This window comes from Lytechinus variegatus, chromosome 1 (genome assembly GCF_018143015.1).
Source record: "Lytechinus variegatus isolate NC3 chromosome 1, Lvar_3.0, whole genome shotgun sequence".
NCBI classification, from domain to species: Eukaryota; Metazoa; Echinodermata; class Echinoidea; order Temnopleuroida; family Toxopneustidae; genus Lytechinus; species Lytechinus variegatus.
This window is the reverse complement of record NC_054740.1, coordinates 30,740,642-30,754,907: the sequence shown is the minus strand read 5'-3', so window position 1 is coordinate 30,754,907 and position 14,266 is coordinate 30,740,642. Positions and strand designations below refer to the sequence as shown.

Here is a 14,266-nt window from a genome sequence, read left to right as displayed (position 1 = left end):
AGGGGTTTTCCTCGATCTTTGCCGACCCGCGACGACATGGTCAGAGATACTCCCCTCCCCCTCATACCCTGAATGCATACAGCCATGTAAAACCATTTTGTCACACTGTTATTAGTGTGTGCTTTCTACCTCGATTGACACCGAATGTATCTTCCTACTAGAAGACGTTGTGGTTGTCTTCTTATAAGAACTACTGTTTGATTGAAGGACTGTAGGTTTGGTCGTTAAGTTACCATCTTGGGTTCCAGGCTCCTCGATGAATGACCTCCTACGGCCTGGGCAAAGTGTGACGAGTTTCTCTCTTAACACCTTCCTGAAATTGGAATAGGTAAATGCGATTAGTGTCGGGTTCACTGCAGTGTCCATCCATAGCAACATGACGGCAAACAAAGACGCTGTATTTGGAAACATATTACCCGTGTAACGGGCATAAACAAGCTGTATTTGGTATGGCAAGTAGCAGACGATGAACGTTATCACAACAACGAAGATGCGCATGGTGACTTCAAGATCAGACCGACTCCCGCGAGATGAATTTGGTCGACGTCGTCTGACGGAGTCGTGTGTCCTTGGTGAGTCGGCGGTCCGCTGATGCACTCGACGACCTGCGTCCCGTGTTATAATTAGAATTTTCTAACTACAAGCCGTCGCAATTGCAACTGGAATCAAGAATCCAAGGATGTTGATGATATAGGAATACGGCCATGCATCTTTGTCATCGGCGGCTAATCCGCAATTGTAATACGCGGCGTCGAACTTGATGGTGTGTGGTTTAGACAGAGTGAAACCCAATGTGATACTTAAGGAAAACATCCAGATTCCAATCAGAATTGCCAAGATCCTTTTCTTGGTGAAAATGGATTTGTACTGGAGTGGTCGACTTATTAGAAAGGCTCGGTTGAGGCTAACAACAGCTAGGGAGCAGAACCCTGCTCCGTAGCTGGTATAGGAGATGATGACGGCACCGAGACATATCGGGTGGCTGCTTATGATGAGACAGTCGCCATGAAGTGAACAGGGCAAGCTTACACACAAGTAGAAGACACCTATTATGAAATCAGCTATGGCCAAGTTTATCATGCACAGACCTTCATAAGATCAGACAAAAAGAAAATTTAAAAGTAGATAGATTATGTGGATACACATCATCAGAGAAGATAATAGGTTCAAATGTTTTCTTTTTGCTGAATGCAGTCACACCAATCGATCCAAACCACTTCAGTGAAAGCTGTTAATACCAATAGGTGGTGTTAACTTCGTCTCTCTGCTGGGGATCGGTGTCTCTGATGTGGGGGTAACATCAAATCAAGGGTGTATAACAAATAGAATACGGGCTTAAAGATCGACTATCTTTAATAATGTAACATTTTAAAATATACCTTCAGTAACCAATCAGACATCCAGGGAAGTGGGGATGCTTCCCCTGGTGAACAAGTTGGTATGCTAAAATATAGAAATTTGAAGAAGAAAAAAAAATCATCTTCATTTTCAGTGAAAACATTGCTTAGTTTGCTTTTAATTTTTCATCTGACCAAGATTGCTTTAATTTTGAAATGAAAAACTTTCAAATGAAAAACGCATTTTTGCCTGTTATATTCCCCCAAACCAGCACCTCTTCCAAAAATCCTTCCTAGGTCCCTGCCAATCGATGTAGAAGCATACCTGTTTGGTTTCGAAGTTTAGGAGTGGACGAGAACGTAATGATGACAACAAAGTTCCCAAGAACGCCCACAAAAGTAAAGAAGAGTGTGAAGGTGAAGACGACATAATTCGGCCTTAAGGGACCTTCAGTGAAGTTCAGCGGGGGTCCGGAAGGGCTTGGTGGAAAGAGGATATGGTTGGTTGTGATAGGGTGCTGGAGTATCTCTTGCTGCAGGTCAGCGATACTGTCCTCCGAAGGATAGAGAATTCTCAGCGGGTTGGCATACATGGCTTTCCCTGTGGATGATGGGAAATTGCGCATCTGACTATCATCGTCGTCTACATCATCATCGCCATCATCAACGTCATCATATCAATCATCATTATCATCATAAACAAAATCATCGTTATATTTCTTTCTTTTCTTCTCCTTCCCTTTTTATCACTGCTTGAAAATCATGTATAGGGGGCAGCCACGACTAGTTCTTAAGATTCTTACAAAGCAGCAGTATCAAGTCCAAATCTGGCCAGGTTGTTAACCTAATCATAATGCTACATAATTACTAAGCAGTTTAGTCTCATTTTACATTTGATTTTGATGAAATTTTCAGCGTTCTGCTATTTTTATTTTTCTCTATTTATTCAAAACAACTTTTTTCTTGCTTGGACTTGACCTTTATGATAACACACTGATTCACTGTGCCTTCTCAATAAAGTTATAGCGCAATTTTCTACTTAAGTAAAATTATTGTATGCTAATTTATTATCAGATACCTAAATATTTATAACACAAAGCGAACGAAAGATCACACACACATTCATGTCCCCTCCACCTCTACAATTCAAATTGCAAACTGAATAAAAAAAAAACATCTCAAAACATGTTGTTCACTACAAAAGCTATCAAGAAACGTACATTTAAAATAACATTGGTCAGATGGATCTGACTAACATGTATTGATGTTTTGATCAAAAGATCTTCAAACTTTAGACTGATTATTGGACAGATTTTTTGTCAAACTGTCGTATGTTAAAACTTTGGTCAAATATTTGTCATTTCAACCGGGTATTTACTCAAAGCTTAATATGTTAAACTAATTAGTATTATGTCATCGTTTTGATGTTGTTTAACCGAATAAATTGTGGTACTCCTGTTCAATAAATGGTACTGATTGTATAATCGGTAATAAAAATCAATAATGGCAATCCCACGTTCAGGGAGGTATTAAACTGTGTTTCGCACTCAGTTGAATCACCGTTTATTATTTTTTATACAATGTTTACTATAAAAACCTTACATTAGTTGTTTAAACACTGTTCAAAATCTTAAACAACAAAGTTTATTTTTTAGCATTCAATTCATGATAAATTCAGCATGGTTATTTAAACTTTTAAACAACCATGCACTGTATAGCTTTATACAGTAAACATCGTTGTAAAGTTTAAAAAACGTTTTACTGTGCAAAGAAACGAGCATTAGCGGCGGAAGCCAAAAAGATGAGGGGGAGTCCACCTGAAATTTTGGGATGGACAAATGTACAAGCCCCCCCCAAAAAAAAAGGTTGTCAACCTAAATTTTAGGAGTGGCTCACCAAAATTATTTGACAAGCAAAGAAAAAAAAATCAAAAGAAAAAAAATGGAGTGAGGGATGACGTCATCGGTTTCCCATTTGCATATTAATCAGAATGTACATCCGATTTTGATGAAATTTTCAGTGTTATTATGCTAATTTGATTTTTCCCTTTTTCACTCAAATCAACTTTGACTATACAGTGCGTATCAAAAAATGTTTACACTTTGAAAAAGCCCTGGGAATTAAAAAAATATACAACATGTGGGTAATTTTTTCACATATAATTATGGGTTTGGGTCTCATCTATCCAATGAAAGTAAAAGTTTTGACAGAATGTTACACTTGAGTGGGCACTGTCCATTTTTGTAAAGCTCGCAGAAATCTGCGCAGAATTGCTTGTTTTCACGCGCTGTGTCAAGGGGAAAGGGCGAAATCAAACTAACCCTGTGAAGCATTTCTGATAAATTTCCCTAGCACTTTTAGCCAATTGAAATAAAATGGATACATTCAAGCATTTTGTAACAATTTTGCCACCCAAATTTGAAATTTCAACACTTAGTAAGCACAACCTTTACCCCTTTTGTGCCAGCTAGATCTGAGGACATAACTGAATCTGAACTAAATTTTATATCAGACATCTCCAGCATTTTTTACTAAGTTTTTATCATTTAAAGTTGGTTTACATTTCATTTAATACTTGTTTCTCCACACTTTTCCCAAGCTTGGCAATGATTAACAAAATGAAAATCAAGCCTAAGCCATTTCATGTAAATCACAGCTCAGTGTATCGTCACGATGGACTCGGTGTGTGGGGGAGTGAGGTGGGGTGCAATGCACTCTTCGAACTGTTTTGGGCAAGGAAACAAGTTTAAAAAGATAAAAGATATCTTCAAATCAATTTTACTAGGCTAGGTAATGACCACGTGTTCTTCATGATTAAGGTCTAATTTTATTCGCATAACTATTTCAAAGTTCTGCGCAAATCATTTTTCACCAACTTTTGAAAAGTGGTGCTCACTCAAGCGGAAATATTTTTTCGACAGTTATATCGTCACTTGCTTAAATGGATCTGTACCAATGCTAAAATGTGGAAAAATCGTCAGGATATTACAAATATATAATTTTACAGGATTTTTTCTAAGTGTAAACTTTTTTTTGATACGCACTGTAGTGGACAGTATCAGTGTTGAGTGTCTCCATCTATACCAGCCGCGAAACAGACGGGGCAGGGGCATTTTGCCCCCCCCCCCACCCTGGCAGAGCTCGCCGAGGGAAAAACGGGAAAAGGTAGAAAGAAAAAAAAAGAAAGAAAGGAAGGAAGAAAGGAAAGAAAGAAATGAAGGAAGGAAGGAAGAAGATGAAAGAGAGGAAGAAAGGGAAACATAATGAAAGAGGGAAAAGGGAAAGGAGGAAACAAAATATGAAAGAACATGACGAGGGGGAAGGTGAAACGGAAGGGAAGATAAGAATAGAAATAAATATACTAATAATGAGTGTGAAGGCCAATTCAATCAAGAGAAGGTATTTGAAGAAGGAAATTTGGGGGGGGGGAATGGAAAGAAAGAGGCAAAAAAGAGCTAAGAAAGTGAAAAGCTGAATTGAAAATGAATAAAATTGGAAAGGGGGAAAAAGAGAAAAAAATAAGAATACGACAGGGCTGCCGAGGATTAAGATTTAGAACGGAAATAAAAAATTGGATGAGATGGCGTATGTGGATAAAGTGTGCTAAATTTCCTGTAATATTGGTCGTAAACTCACAATCTGGACAAAAATATTGCTGAATTTCGATTCAAGTTCCGGAGGTACCGCTAAACTATTGTCTATTATTATACCATAAGGCCTACCTATGGCTATACATATTTAGAATACAATTCAAATTACATTTGTATGGATATTTCAATGCACTATGACATACAATACATTACATGATTGTAAGAAATCTGATGAATATTCAAACTTGAGTTGCAGTACTTTTTTGAGGGGTTTATATATATATATATATGTATATATTCAGTGCGTCCCACAAAAAACAAATCCGAGATTTATCAATGATTTATCATAACTTAATCACAAATACAATAGAAAAATTACCATTGTCAAGCTTAGAATCTCCTCTTTCATCTAAAATACTTATATTGTTTCTCATTTCTTCTAGGCCAACAATTTTCTCGTTCACTTCGCTTGCCCGTGTCGTTTTAGATTCCCGTTTTGTGCCCACCCCCCAAAAAAAATGTTTTATTTATTACGCCGCTTTGTTGAAGTAATGTGTTTTACAAAAAAAAAGAAAATGCTATATACCCGTGATTATTTTGATTGAAAAAGCGGCAATCTTTAAGGTTCAATAGGACTGAATCTCGAGAGGGCGGGGGCTCCGCCCCACATGCCACTGTCGTACAAAATAAGGCAATCAAAAGTTGTCAGACCAAGAACAAAAAGAGTAGGAGGAAAAAAACACCCGAAAAGTGTAAAATATGTTCTTGTCTGAGTATCGGTGGAGATGTGCGCAATATAAATACCCTATATTATTATTATCAAACTTATCTCATTTATTCGAAAATAGTATTTAATGCTCTCACCTGAATATGCATTTTCGGCTGGTGTAACATCCGATATCTGACAAGTAGGTCTATGAAATGAGAAGACTAATTAACGACACCATTTCGGTGACCTAATGTTTAGCCATATTATGACCGATTGATCATCATGATCATCGGATTATCTGGTTGTATGTATTAGTAGTTTGTGAAACAGACCAAAGAGATAACCGTAACCCCATGAACACCGGATTATTCTGATAACACATGAAGATAAGCTAACGGAATGGTAAAATAAAGGGAGAGATCCCAACTGAATAATATTTCACTAATTTCTTTTAATAGAGGGATATACTCTATTTCAATTTTTTATTTATATCTTTTTATTTGATTTCCATGCAGGTACACATACTCATAACAATATTCGAATTCATTACATTAAAACTAGTCATCATACATCTAATAAACAATATCAAATAAAAAAAAACACTAAAAAAGGAGAAAGAACACCAGCTAATGCCTGGGGATTATCAAAAGAAATCAAGTTTCTGTTAAAAGACTCTCCTCATTAGCTGGTGCTAAAAAGGAACGCTAACATTAAAATACAGTTCAACAAATAACAAAGAAAATGACATTTGAAGACATAATTGGGCTAATGCAGGTTTAGAAGGAAAAAAAGAAACGATGAAAGAAAGAAAGAAAAAGAAAGAAAGAAAAGGAGAGGAAGAAAAGGAGAAAGCAGGAAGGAAAGAAAGAAAGCAAAGGCGGGATAAAAGTGAAAAAGGAGAAATTGTGAAGCAAAGTAAGAAGGCAGAATTACTGATATGCATTGTTTTTTTCTTAAACGATTGATGGCTAGAATGAGGAAATGCAATGTTTGAATTAAAAAAAAAATGTTTAAAATGCCTTTTCGATTGGTGGCATGCTACATAGGAGCTCTCGACGAGCATTGAGAATTATGTTAACATTTTGTTCCAGGCACAGGTCTCTCTCAGCCCTGCATTGTTTCCCAGAAGCGGGCAAAACTGTGAAAGCAAGTATATTTCAAAGCATTGCTTCGGGCAAATTCATGAGTAAAAAAATAATGTATCTAGTTTCCTTTTCCTTTGGCAAGGTAGTATATGTTGTGGCATATTATACAAACAAAATAATTTATAAAAAAAGTTGACAAGTAAATCAATCAATATTAATACGATGTTGTGCGCATATTTCTCAGAAATTAACGGACGATGTAAAAAATTGATTAAGCTTATGTTTTTGAGTATATATTCCATGAATGTCATTGTAATTAGTGATGTGTGTGTGCCTGGAGCACTTGTGGGAGGGTATATGTGGGTGTGAGGAAGTTATTGTTTAAAACATACTTTCATCAACTCCAGTCTGTGTCTTTAATTAAAACGAAAGGAAAATTACTCTTCCCGATTTTGCTACCATTAATTTCCTTTAATTCATTTTGGCTTATCATTCTTTCATTATCAGCATAGTTTATCTCTTTATTAATGACAACACTTTGTCTTGGCAATCGGGAACCCAATTATTGTCAATCGCCAAGGTGTATGGGGACATGTGTTTCCGGTCTAATACACTCTAAAATTAGAATTTGACATTATGTGAGCATACCGCTAAACGGGGGACGCTTATAGCTACCGCCATACATACACAAATAGAGGTTAATCGACTGAACGGGAGCTTTTTACAAGTCATGAGATGACTAGATGAAACGATTTAAGATGAGATGAAAATTATTAGCAAAGTTATCTGAAATTCGGGGTCATCCCCGGCTGTAGGAAATCTCGTGGTTGATAGGTAAGCAAATGTCCCCATGCAGAAGCAGGTCATTACAAACTTATATATACACACGCATACCCCCCCCCCACACACACACCTCGATTTTCATCAAAGTCTCCACACCCTCACCCACTTACATAATTTATATTTTAGTCCCCTTGTAATTACACTTCAATCAAAAATTTTCTTTAAATGCTCAAGGTAATGTTGACATTTTTTTTATAATTTATCAATTTGAAATTTCAACACAATATAATTTTAACCTAAAGCGCTATAATATAAATCAGTTCTACAAACAAGTGGAGCACCTACGGCAGTCTCATCTGGAGTGCCTTCGACGTACAGTCTCACCTGCATTACTAGATTCAATATAGCAGCATGGCATGACACTGAAAACTACTATAAAATAGTTATTAACAAAAACACAAATTTAACTACATTCATTGACCCTAAATGACATTTGACTTTGATCAAGTGACTACTTGTCAGTGATATTTGATTACGCCTATGTCCATAATTCATAAACTATATCAATAAACTTTGAAAGTTATGACAGCAATTTGATAATTACCTCCAACATGGCCAAAGCTCTTGGACTACAATTACCTTTGACCTTGATCATGTGACCTGAAACTCGCACAGGATGTTCAGTGATGCTTGATTACTTTTATATCCAAATTTTATGAACTAGACCAATACAATTTCAGAGGTATGATGGTAATTAAACAGATACCCTCAAAATGGCTTAAGTTAATTAACCTTAAATGACCTTTGACTTTTGTCATGCGATCTGAAACTCGAACAGTTTCATGAACTATAGGTCCATTTTTTTAAGGTTATGATGACATTTCAAAAACTTAACCTTAGGGTTCGATATTGACTCACCCAACATGGTCTAAGTTCATTAACCATAAAATGACCTTTAACCTTAGTCATGTGACCCGAAACTCAGACAGGATGTTCAGTAGTACTTGATTAATCTTATGTCCAGGTTTCATGAACTAGATCCCTAGTTTTTTTTAATTTATGCTGTCATTTCAAAAACTTAATCTTCAGTTAAGATTTCAATTTGACGCCACCGCCGTCGTTAAGCGGCGCCGAAAGTTTCACTCTGCTATGCAGACAAAAATTGCAAGAAGTGCGGATGATTGTGTGCTGTGTCAGTGATGAAGGAACTAATTTGTTATAATTATTTGCCCTAAGTAGACATCTCCATGCAGTTTTCTTGGGGTGTCATTTATCAAGCTGTTCGTGTAGTATATGCCCAACTTTAAAATTGCACCTGTGAAGAAATAGTTCGTTGTAAAAATTTCAACAACAAAAAAATCCATAAAAGAATTAGAGTTATCAGAATTCAAAGTTTTGGATTGTGACGTCATAAATGAGAAGCTGCCATATGTTATGTAATATAAAATGCATAAATTTCAATTTTTGAATGGTTCCTGATGACTTACTTTTTTTTTTTCTTTTAAGAAACGGGTGTGAAATGATTTGTATATTGATATACTGAAGGTACAGTAAACCCATATTAAATTTTCTGAAAAAATAACATTTCATTGATTTTTTACCATTTTACATAATGTATAGATTTAGAAAAGCTGCTCGCATATGACATCACAATTCAAATAATTGGAATTCTATTCTTTGGTGGATTTTTCCAAACACTCGGAAATATTTTTTGATGATTTTTTTTTGCTATTTTTACAATTATTATTTTATCAGGGTTGGTTCCCTTTCGAAGACGTACTCTAGATTTTTTTCCAACTCTAACACAGTTGAATTCTTGAAAATTTTAATTTTTACCAACAGAGATTGGATATCAAGTTTATAAATGAATGAATAACAATTATTGAGAATTTCGATTCAGCATCCGAGGATCCCGACTCCCTAGTAATGCGTAACTTAAGAATAGCTTTATGAAAACACCAATCGTGGACAGTCATTCATGTCATAGCTCGAGATCAGCTACGCATTCATCAATTTCTTCGTCTATGTTACATTTTGCCGTCATCAGAAACATTCGGTTGTTGGGAGGCGTGTTGGTCATCGTCATTGGACTAGTTCGACGTCGTGACGGTGTGTACTGGTCTCTATGCTGACTCGTCACCGTCCAGATGACAGAGTCTCCTCGATTCGAATTTCTGCAGAACTTTAGGTACTTGGCCTTGAAGACACGTCGAAACTTTGAGTAGCTCGTAACATAAATAATAGGATTCAGTGCGCTGTTGATTTCGACCATCAGAACGGTGGTGACGGCAGCTTTATCGGGAAACATGTGCTGGGTGCGACGAGCGTACAACAACTCGATATTGAATGGCATACAACAAATAATGAAAGCCGCCACGACTACAAAGATCCGTATGGCAATGCGTACCTCTGATTTGCGAAAATGTCGGATTGCTCGAGTTCTCTGTGCTTGTGAGTTTCCTGATGACGCTACGGCTGCCTCTTGATTGGCAATGCGTAAACGAGCTCGATGTGCTATGATAGCAATTTTGAAACTGCAGCCACATATTACAAAAACGGGTAAAAGAAAACAAAAAATGTTCACGCAATATGTATAGGACCAGGATAACCTACTTGCAGCTGCAATAGTGCAATGATAAATTGTCCCATCGAAAACGATGATGTTCGGCTCAGATAGAATAAAACCGGCAGTGAAAGTAAACAACACGACCCAAGAAGAAACTAGAGTGGCTAACGTTCTAGGTTTGCTGAAGATCTCGTTGTAGTGAAATGGTCGGCTGATTTGGAGATAACGATCCAGCATGACGATGACGAGGGTAAAGACAGATACACTGTAGCACGTATACGACACCGTAACTACGCCGAGACAAAGATATCGGTTCGTTCTTATCAGACAATCACCGTTGAGGGCGCATGGCAGGCTGTAGGGTAGGTAGATCACTCCAGTCAGAAGATCTGCTATAGCCAGGTTGATCAAGCAAAAACCTTAAAAACAAAAAGAAAAAATGGCATTAATTCCTGTTAGTGATAGGCTATCTTATTTTTCGATGATATTAACGTTACATACTTCTACAAACTTGTAGCATTGCATTGGTAAACGGTGTGGCATCCCAATGACGTGCAGCGCCTTGGTAAAGCATATTCAATCGCCAGATCCTGTTCCGACCCATCGACTTTCAATTTGGTATTCCATGCTCTTTGCGTCACTGCAACCCAGCTAGTAGTCGGGGTTTGAATTGATAGTAACACAACAAGATTAAAACAATGTGTCGACATCGACCTTGGGCAAGGATGATTCAAGGTCTGATTGCTACATAAGCTTTAAATACAACGAGTGTTTGCACTTATTCAGGTGCAGCGACACTTGATCGGATCACTTGACACGATCTTTGACAAGTAGCCCTACAAATTATTTGCACAAAAGGCATTTTTTGTTTGCATGGGCCACATTTTTATTTCAGATTACATCCACTTACATCCACGATTTCCCTCAACGTCTCATGCTCTATTGCAATGGTAATGGAATAAACCCTTGCTTTTCCTCTATGTCGATCCTTTCACTGGTAGCTTTTACAAAGGTCAATATTACTACCATTGTTATGATGATGGTGGTGATGGTGATGATGATGATGATGGTGATGGTGATGATGATGATGATGGTGATGATGATCATGATGAAGGTGATGATGGTGATGGTGATGATGGTGATGATGATCATGGTGATGGTGATGGTGATGATGATGATGGTGATGATGATGGTGGTGATGGTGATGATGATGATGGCTATGATGATGATGGTGCTGCTGCTGCTGATTGTGGATATGACTATTATATTAAAACCATGGTCTTGTCATTTATGATGAGTTTGATGGTCACCATCATGACCCTTATACAGCCCAATACTTTCTTTAATAATTTTGGCTGAGTTCTAGCTCTGACTAGTCTAATTGAGCTTCATTATTGTGATGCATATCAACATCTTATAATCGGAGAAATGATGGCTCTTCGACTTCGACCATTTTATAACAAATGGACGTTGATCTTAGCAACGCTAACACGAAGAGCATTTCGAATGGCGCCGTGTTATTTAAGGAATACTTATGTCATTTATAAGTAAACCTTTCATTGTCAATTCCATACATCATGATATTTATAACCATGATAACCGCAATAGGATATGGAAGGATGAGTATTAGATAAAGAATACTCTCATAATTCTTAATTTTCAGTTCATTGATGTGATCACTATACGGCGTTCAGCAATAAGCTACACATTGAAATACAGAAAAATTGAAATAAACGATAGCAACCCTCTATTTATAGATAACATTTCCATGTCCCTTGCTTTCGTTAGAGCAAATTTGTTTATATTTACTTGATTGTTTCAATAATCTTTATTATGTCTGTTTATCTGTATTAATTCCGTTCTAGGAGTTGTTTGACTGCTCTTAACACCTTGTTAGGAAGATACATAAGCTATATGAAATATCCATTCTTGTTATTATAGCGATTATCGTTTTGCGTCTCATTCTTCTTTGTCTTCTTATTTTCGTTTTCCTTTCTTCTTCCTCTCCTCCTCCCTCTTCTTCTTATTCTTCTTCTCTTCTTCGTCCTCCTTTTCTTCTCCTATCATCATCATCATCATCTCCAATTTCTCCTTCTTCTTCCCCATCGTCATCATCATCATCATCATTACCATTATCATGATTATTGTCGCTGCTTTTGTTACGATTATTAAGAAAATAAGGATCAAGTTTATTCTTTACAATTCTGTCACTCTCAGCATAATTGTTTAACCAACCCCAAAGTTGATTAAGCCATGATTATCATTCAAACCCAAATAGTTACTATAACATCTTTTGGTTACAAAATCTAAATTCAATTTACATGTATTTTTTTATCAGATTGTTTTTTATCAGATGTATTTTTTTATCAGATTATTATTATCAAAGCAAATGGACTTTTTTGTGTGTTAAGTTTGTAAGCACCCTCTTATTATTAGGATGAAATTCTTTAAAATATTCGTCTTTATCATGTTCTGGTTTATCACAAGAGATTGTTGATATTAAGTCTATATTTTGTGGTTTATTATGTGTCAGAGGTGCACAGCAAAAACTGTGGTGTTAACCGATGTACATAGAGGACCACACCAGTTATTTTACACCGGTGTTAAATTGGTGGTGTTAGTTTTACACCTATAGGTGTTATTACAACACCTTTGGTTGATACTTATACACTCTTTGGTGTTATGTTCAATCTCTAGGGTGTAATTTTAACAGCTCGGGGTGTGGTCCTCTATTAACACCAATTGGTGTCAGTTTTAACACCACAATTTTTACAGTGTGTATTCCGCCACAACTATTGTTTCTAGGAATTACGCCCAACAAATCTGTTCTATATCTATATACGAATGATATATTTTGTGGAAATGGAAGAAAAATGTTCATTTGAATAATCTAAACAAAGTAATAATCGGTGCCGTTTTCGTATGACATGCTAATGTAGTTTGACACTCCCGGAGTTACCAAATAAACGACTGTGGCGCCCTGTGGCGTCATATACATATACTAGGCTTACTTACCAGTTTGGTTACATAGTTTCGGCGTGCTCTTGAAAACAAGGATTGTGATGCTGTTGCCAATAACAACGAGGAATACAAGGATTAAGGTGATGGAGAAAATGAAATAATTCGGTTCCAAATGATTGTCTTCATCTTGAGGAGTAGGACTTGGTCCTTCTTGATGGTGTTGAGCGTTGACCTGATGATCGTTATCAAGAAACAGTCGCATCTTGCTCCAGTTAAGATATTCCTTGGAAAAGAAAGGGATTATGGTTGATATGAGAATGGAAGAGGAATAATGTTTAAAAAGGAAAGGGAATCCTCTCAACATGAGAATGGATTCCTTTACAGAGAATAATAAAGCACCACATATCGCAATATTATTCTGCTTCTATCGTTTTGAAATCTGAAATAAAATCATATTATCAATAATATCTTGTTCGTTTATAAAATTGAATACTATCCAATACCATGATATCAGACTAAATTGATGATTAACCTGATTTAGACATTATGGGCAGAAATGTTTAAGTATTTATTTCCCTTTAGAAATATTAGAAGTACATGTATCTTCATCATCGTGTCCCTTTTTACTATTTTTTTTTGTGCAGAAAACGCTCTCTTTTTACATGATGCTTCTCCTCTCGTCATAATTTGGTAAGTAATATCTGGCGGCAATTTGTCATGACTGTCTTGTCAAAGATGATGTCATACTGAGAGAGGCTGTCCTTATGTCGGTTTCTTAATGGAACATGTTTAATGATCACCAAACTCATGAAATTATGGGTTTTATAGATGGGTTTCCTTGATTTGTAATTGGTAAAACAATGACATGGTTAAAGGTTGTGCATTCTCAAAACAGTTTTTGTTAACGATGTTACTTGTCTGACTGAGGAACACGTTTGTTGACTAAGCCCAGATAAAATCTGCCTAATTTTATAGCATCCCTTATCAATTCAAAAACCTTTTCATTTCATTTTTTTCGTATTCGGTTGCCATTCATTATTTTCCTACACTCTATTACGCATTTCTAATTTATTTCCATGTCATATCTATTATTGTAATATTCATAGTATGACATCTTCTTTATTTTAAGGCAGGGGTGACGCTTGGACATTTTTCTGTAGGGGAAGCAGTAAAAATTACGTCATAAAAGTAAGTGGGGTATATACAATAAAAGTACACAGACTATCTTTTTTCAT

At 36.4% G+C, this 14,266-nt stretch overlaps 2 protein-coding genes across 2 annotated transcripts; both read right to left on the bottom strand.

Moving 5' to 3' along the window:
- Nucleotides 1-5,907, bottom strand: LOC121406410 (melatonin receptor type 1A-like). Its single transcript, XM_041597438.1, has 3 exons — nucleotides 5,792-5,907; nucleotides 1,663-1,938; nucleotides 1-1,088 (listed from the first exon to the last, which is right to left on the bottom strand). Exons 2-3 carry the CDS (start codon nucleotides 1,928-1,930, stop codon nucleotides 634-636), a joined length of 723 nt encoding a protein of 240 aa, XP_041453372.1. The 5' UTR covers nucleotides 1,931-1,938; nucleotides 5,792-5,907; the 3' UTR covers nucleotides 1-633.
- A 3,578-nt stretch (nucleotides 5,908-9,485) lies between these two features.
- LOC121430289 (trace amine-associated receptor 13c-like) lies at nucleotides 9,486-13,293 on the bottom strand. Its single transcript, XM_041627570.1, has 3 exons — nucleotides 13,086-13,293; nucleotides 10,118-10,489; nucleotides 9,486-10,018 (listed from the first exon to the last, which is right to left on the bottom strand). The coding sequence occupies exons 1-3, from the start codon at nucleotides 13,291-13,293 to the stop codon at nucleotides 9,486-9,488; spliced, it is 1,113 nt and encodes a 370-aa protein (XP_041483504.1).
- Between the last annotated feature and the right edge of the window lie 973 nt (nucleotides 13,294-14,266).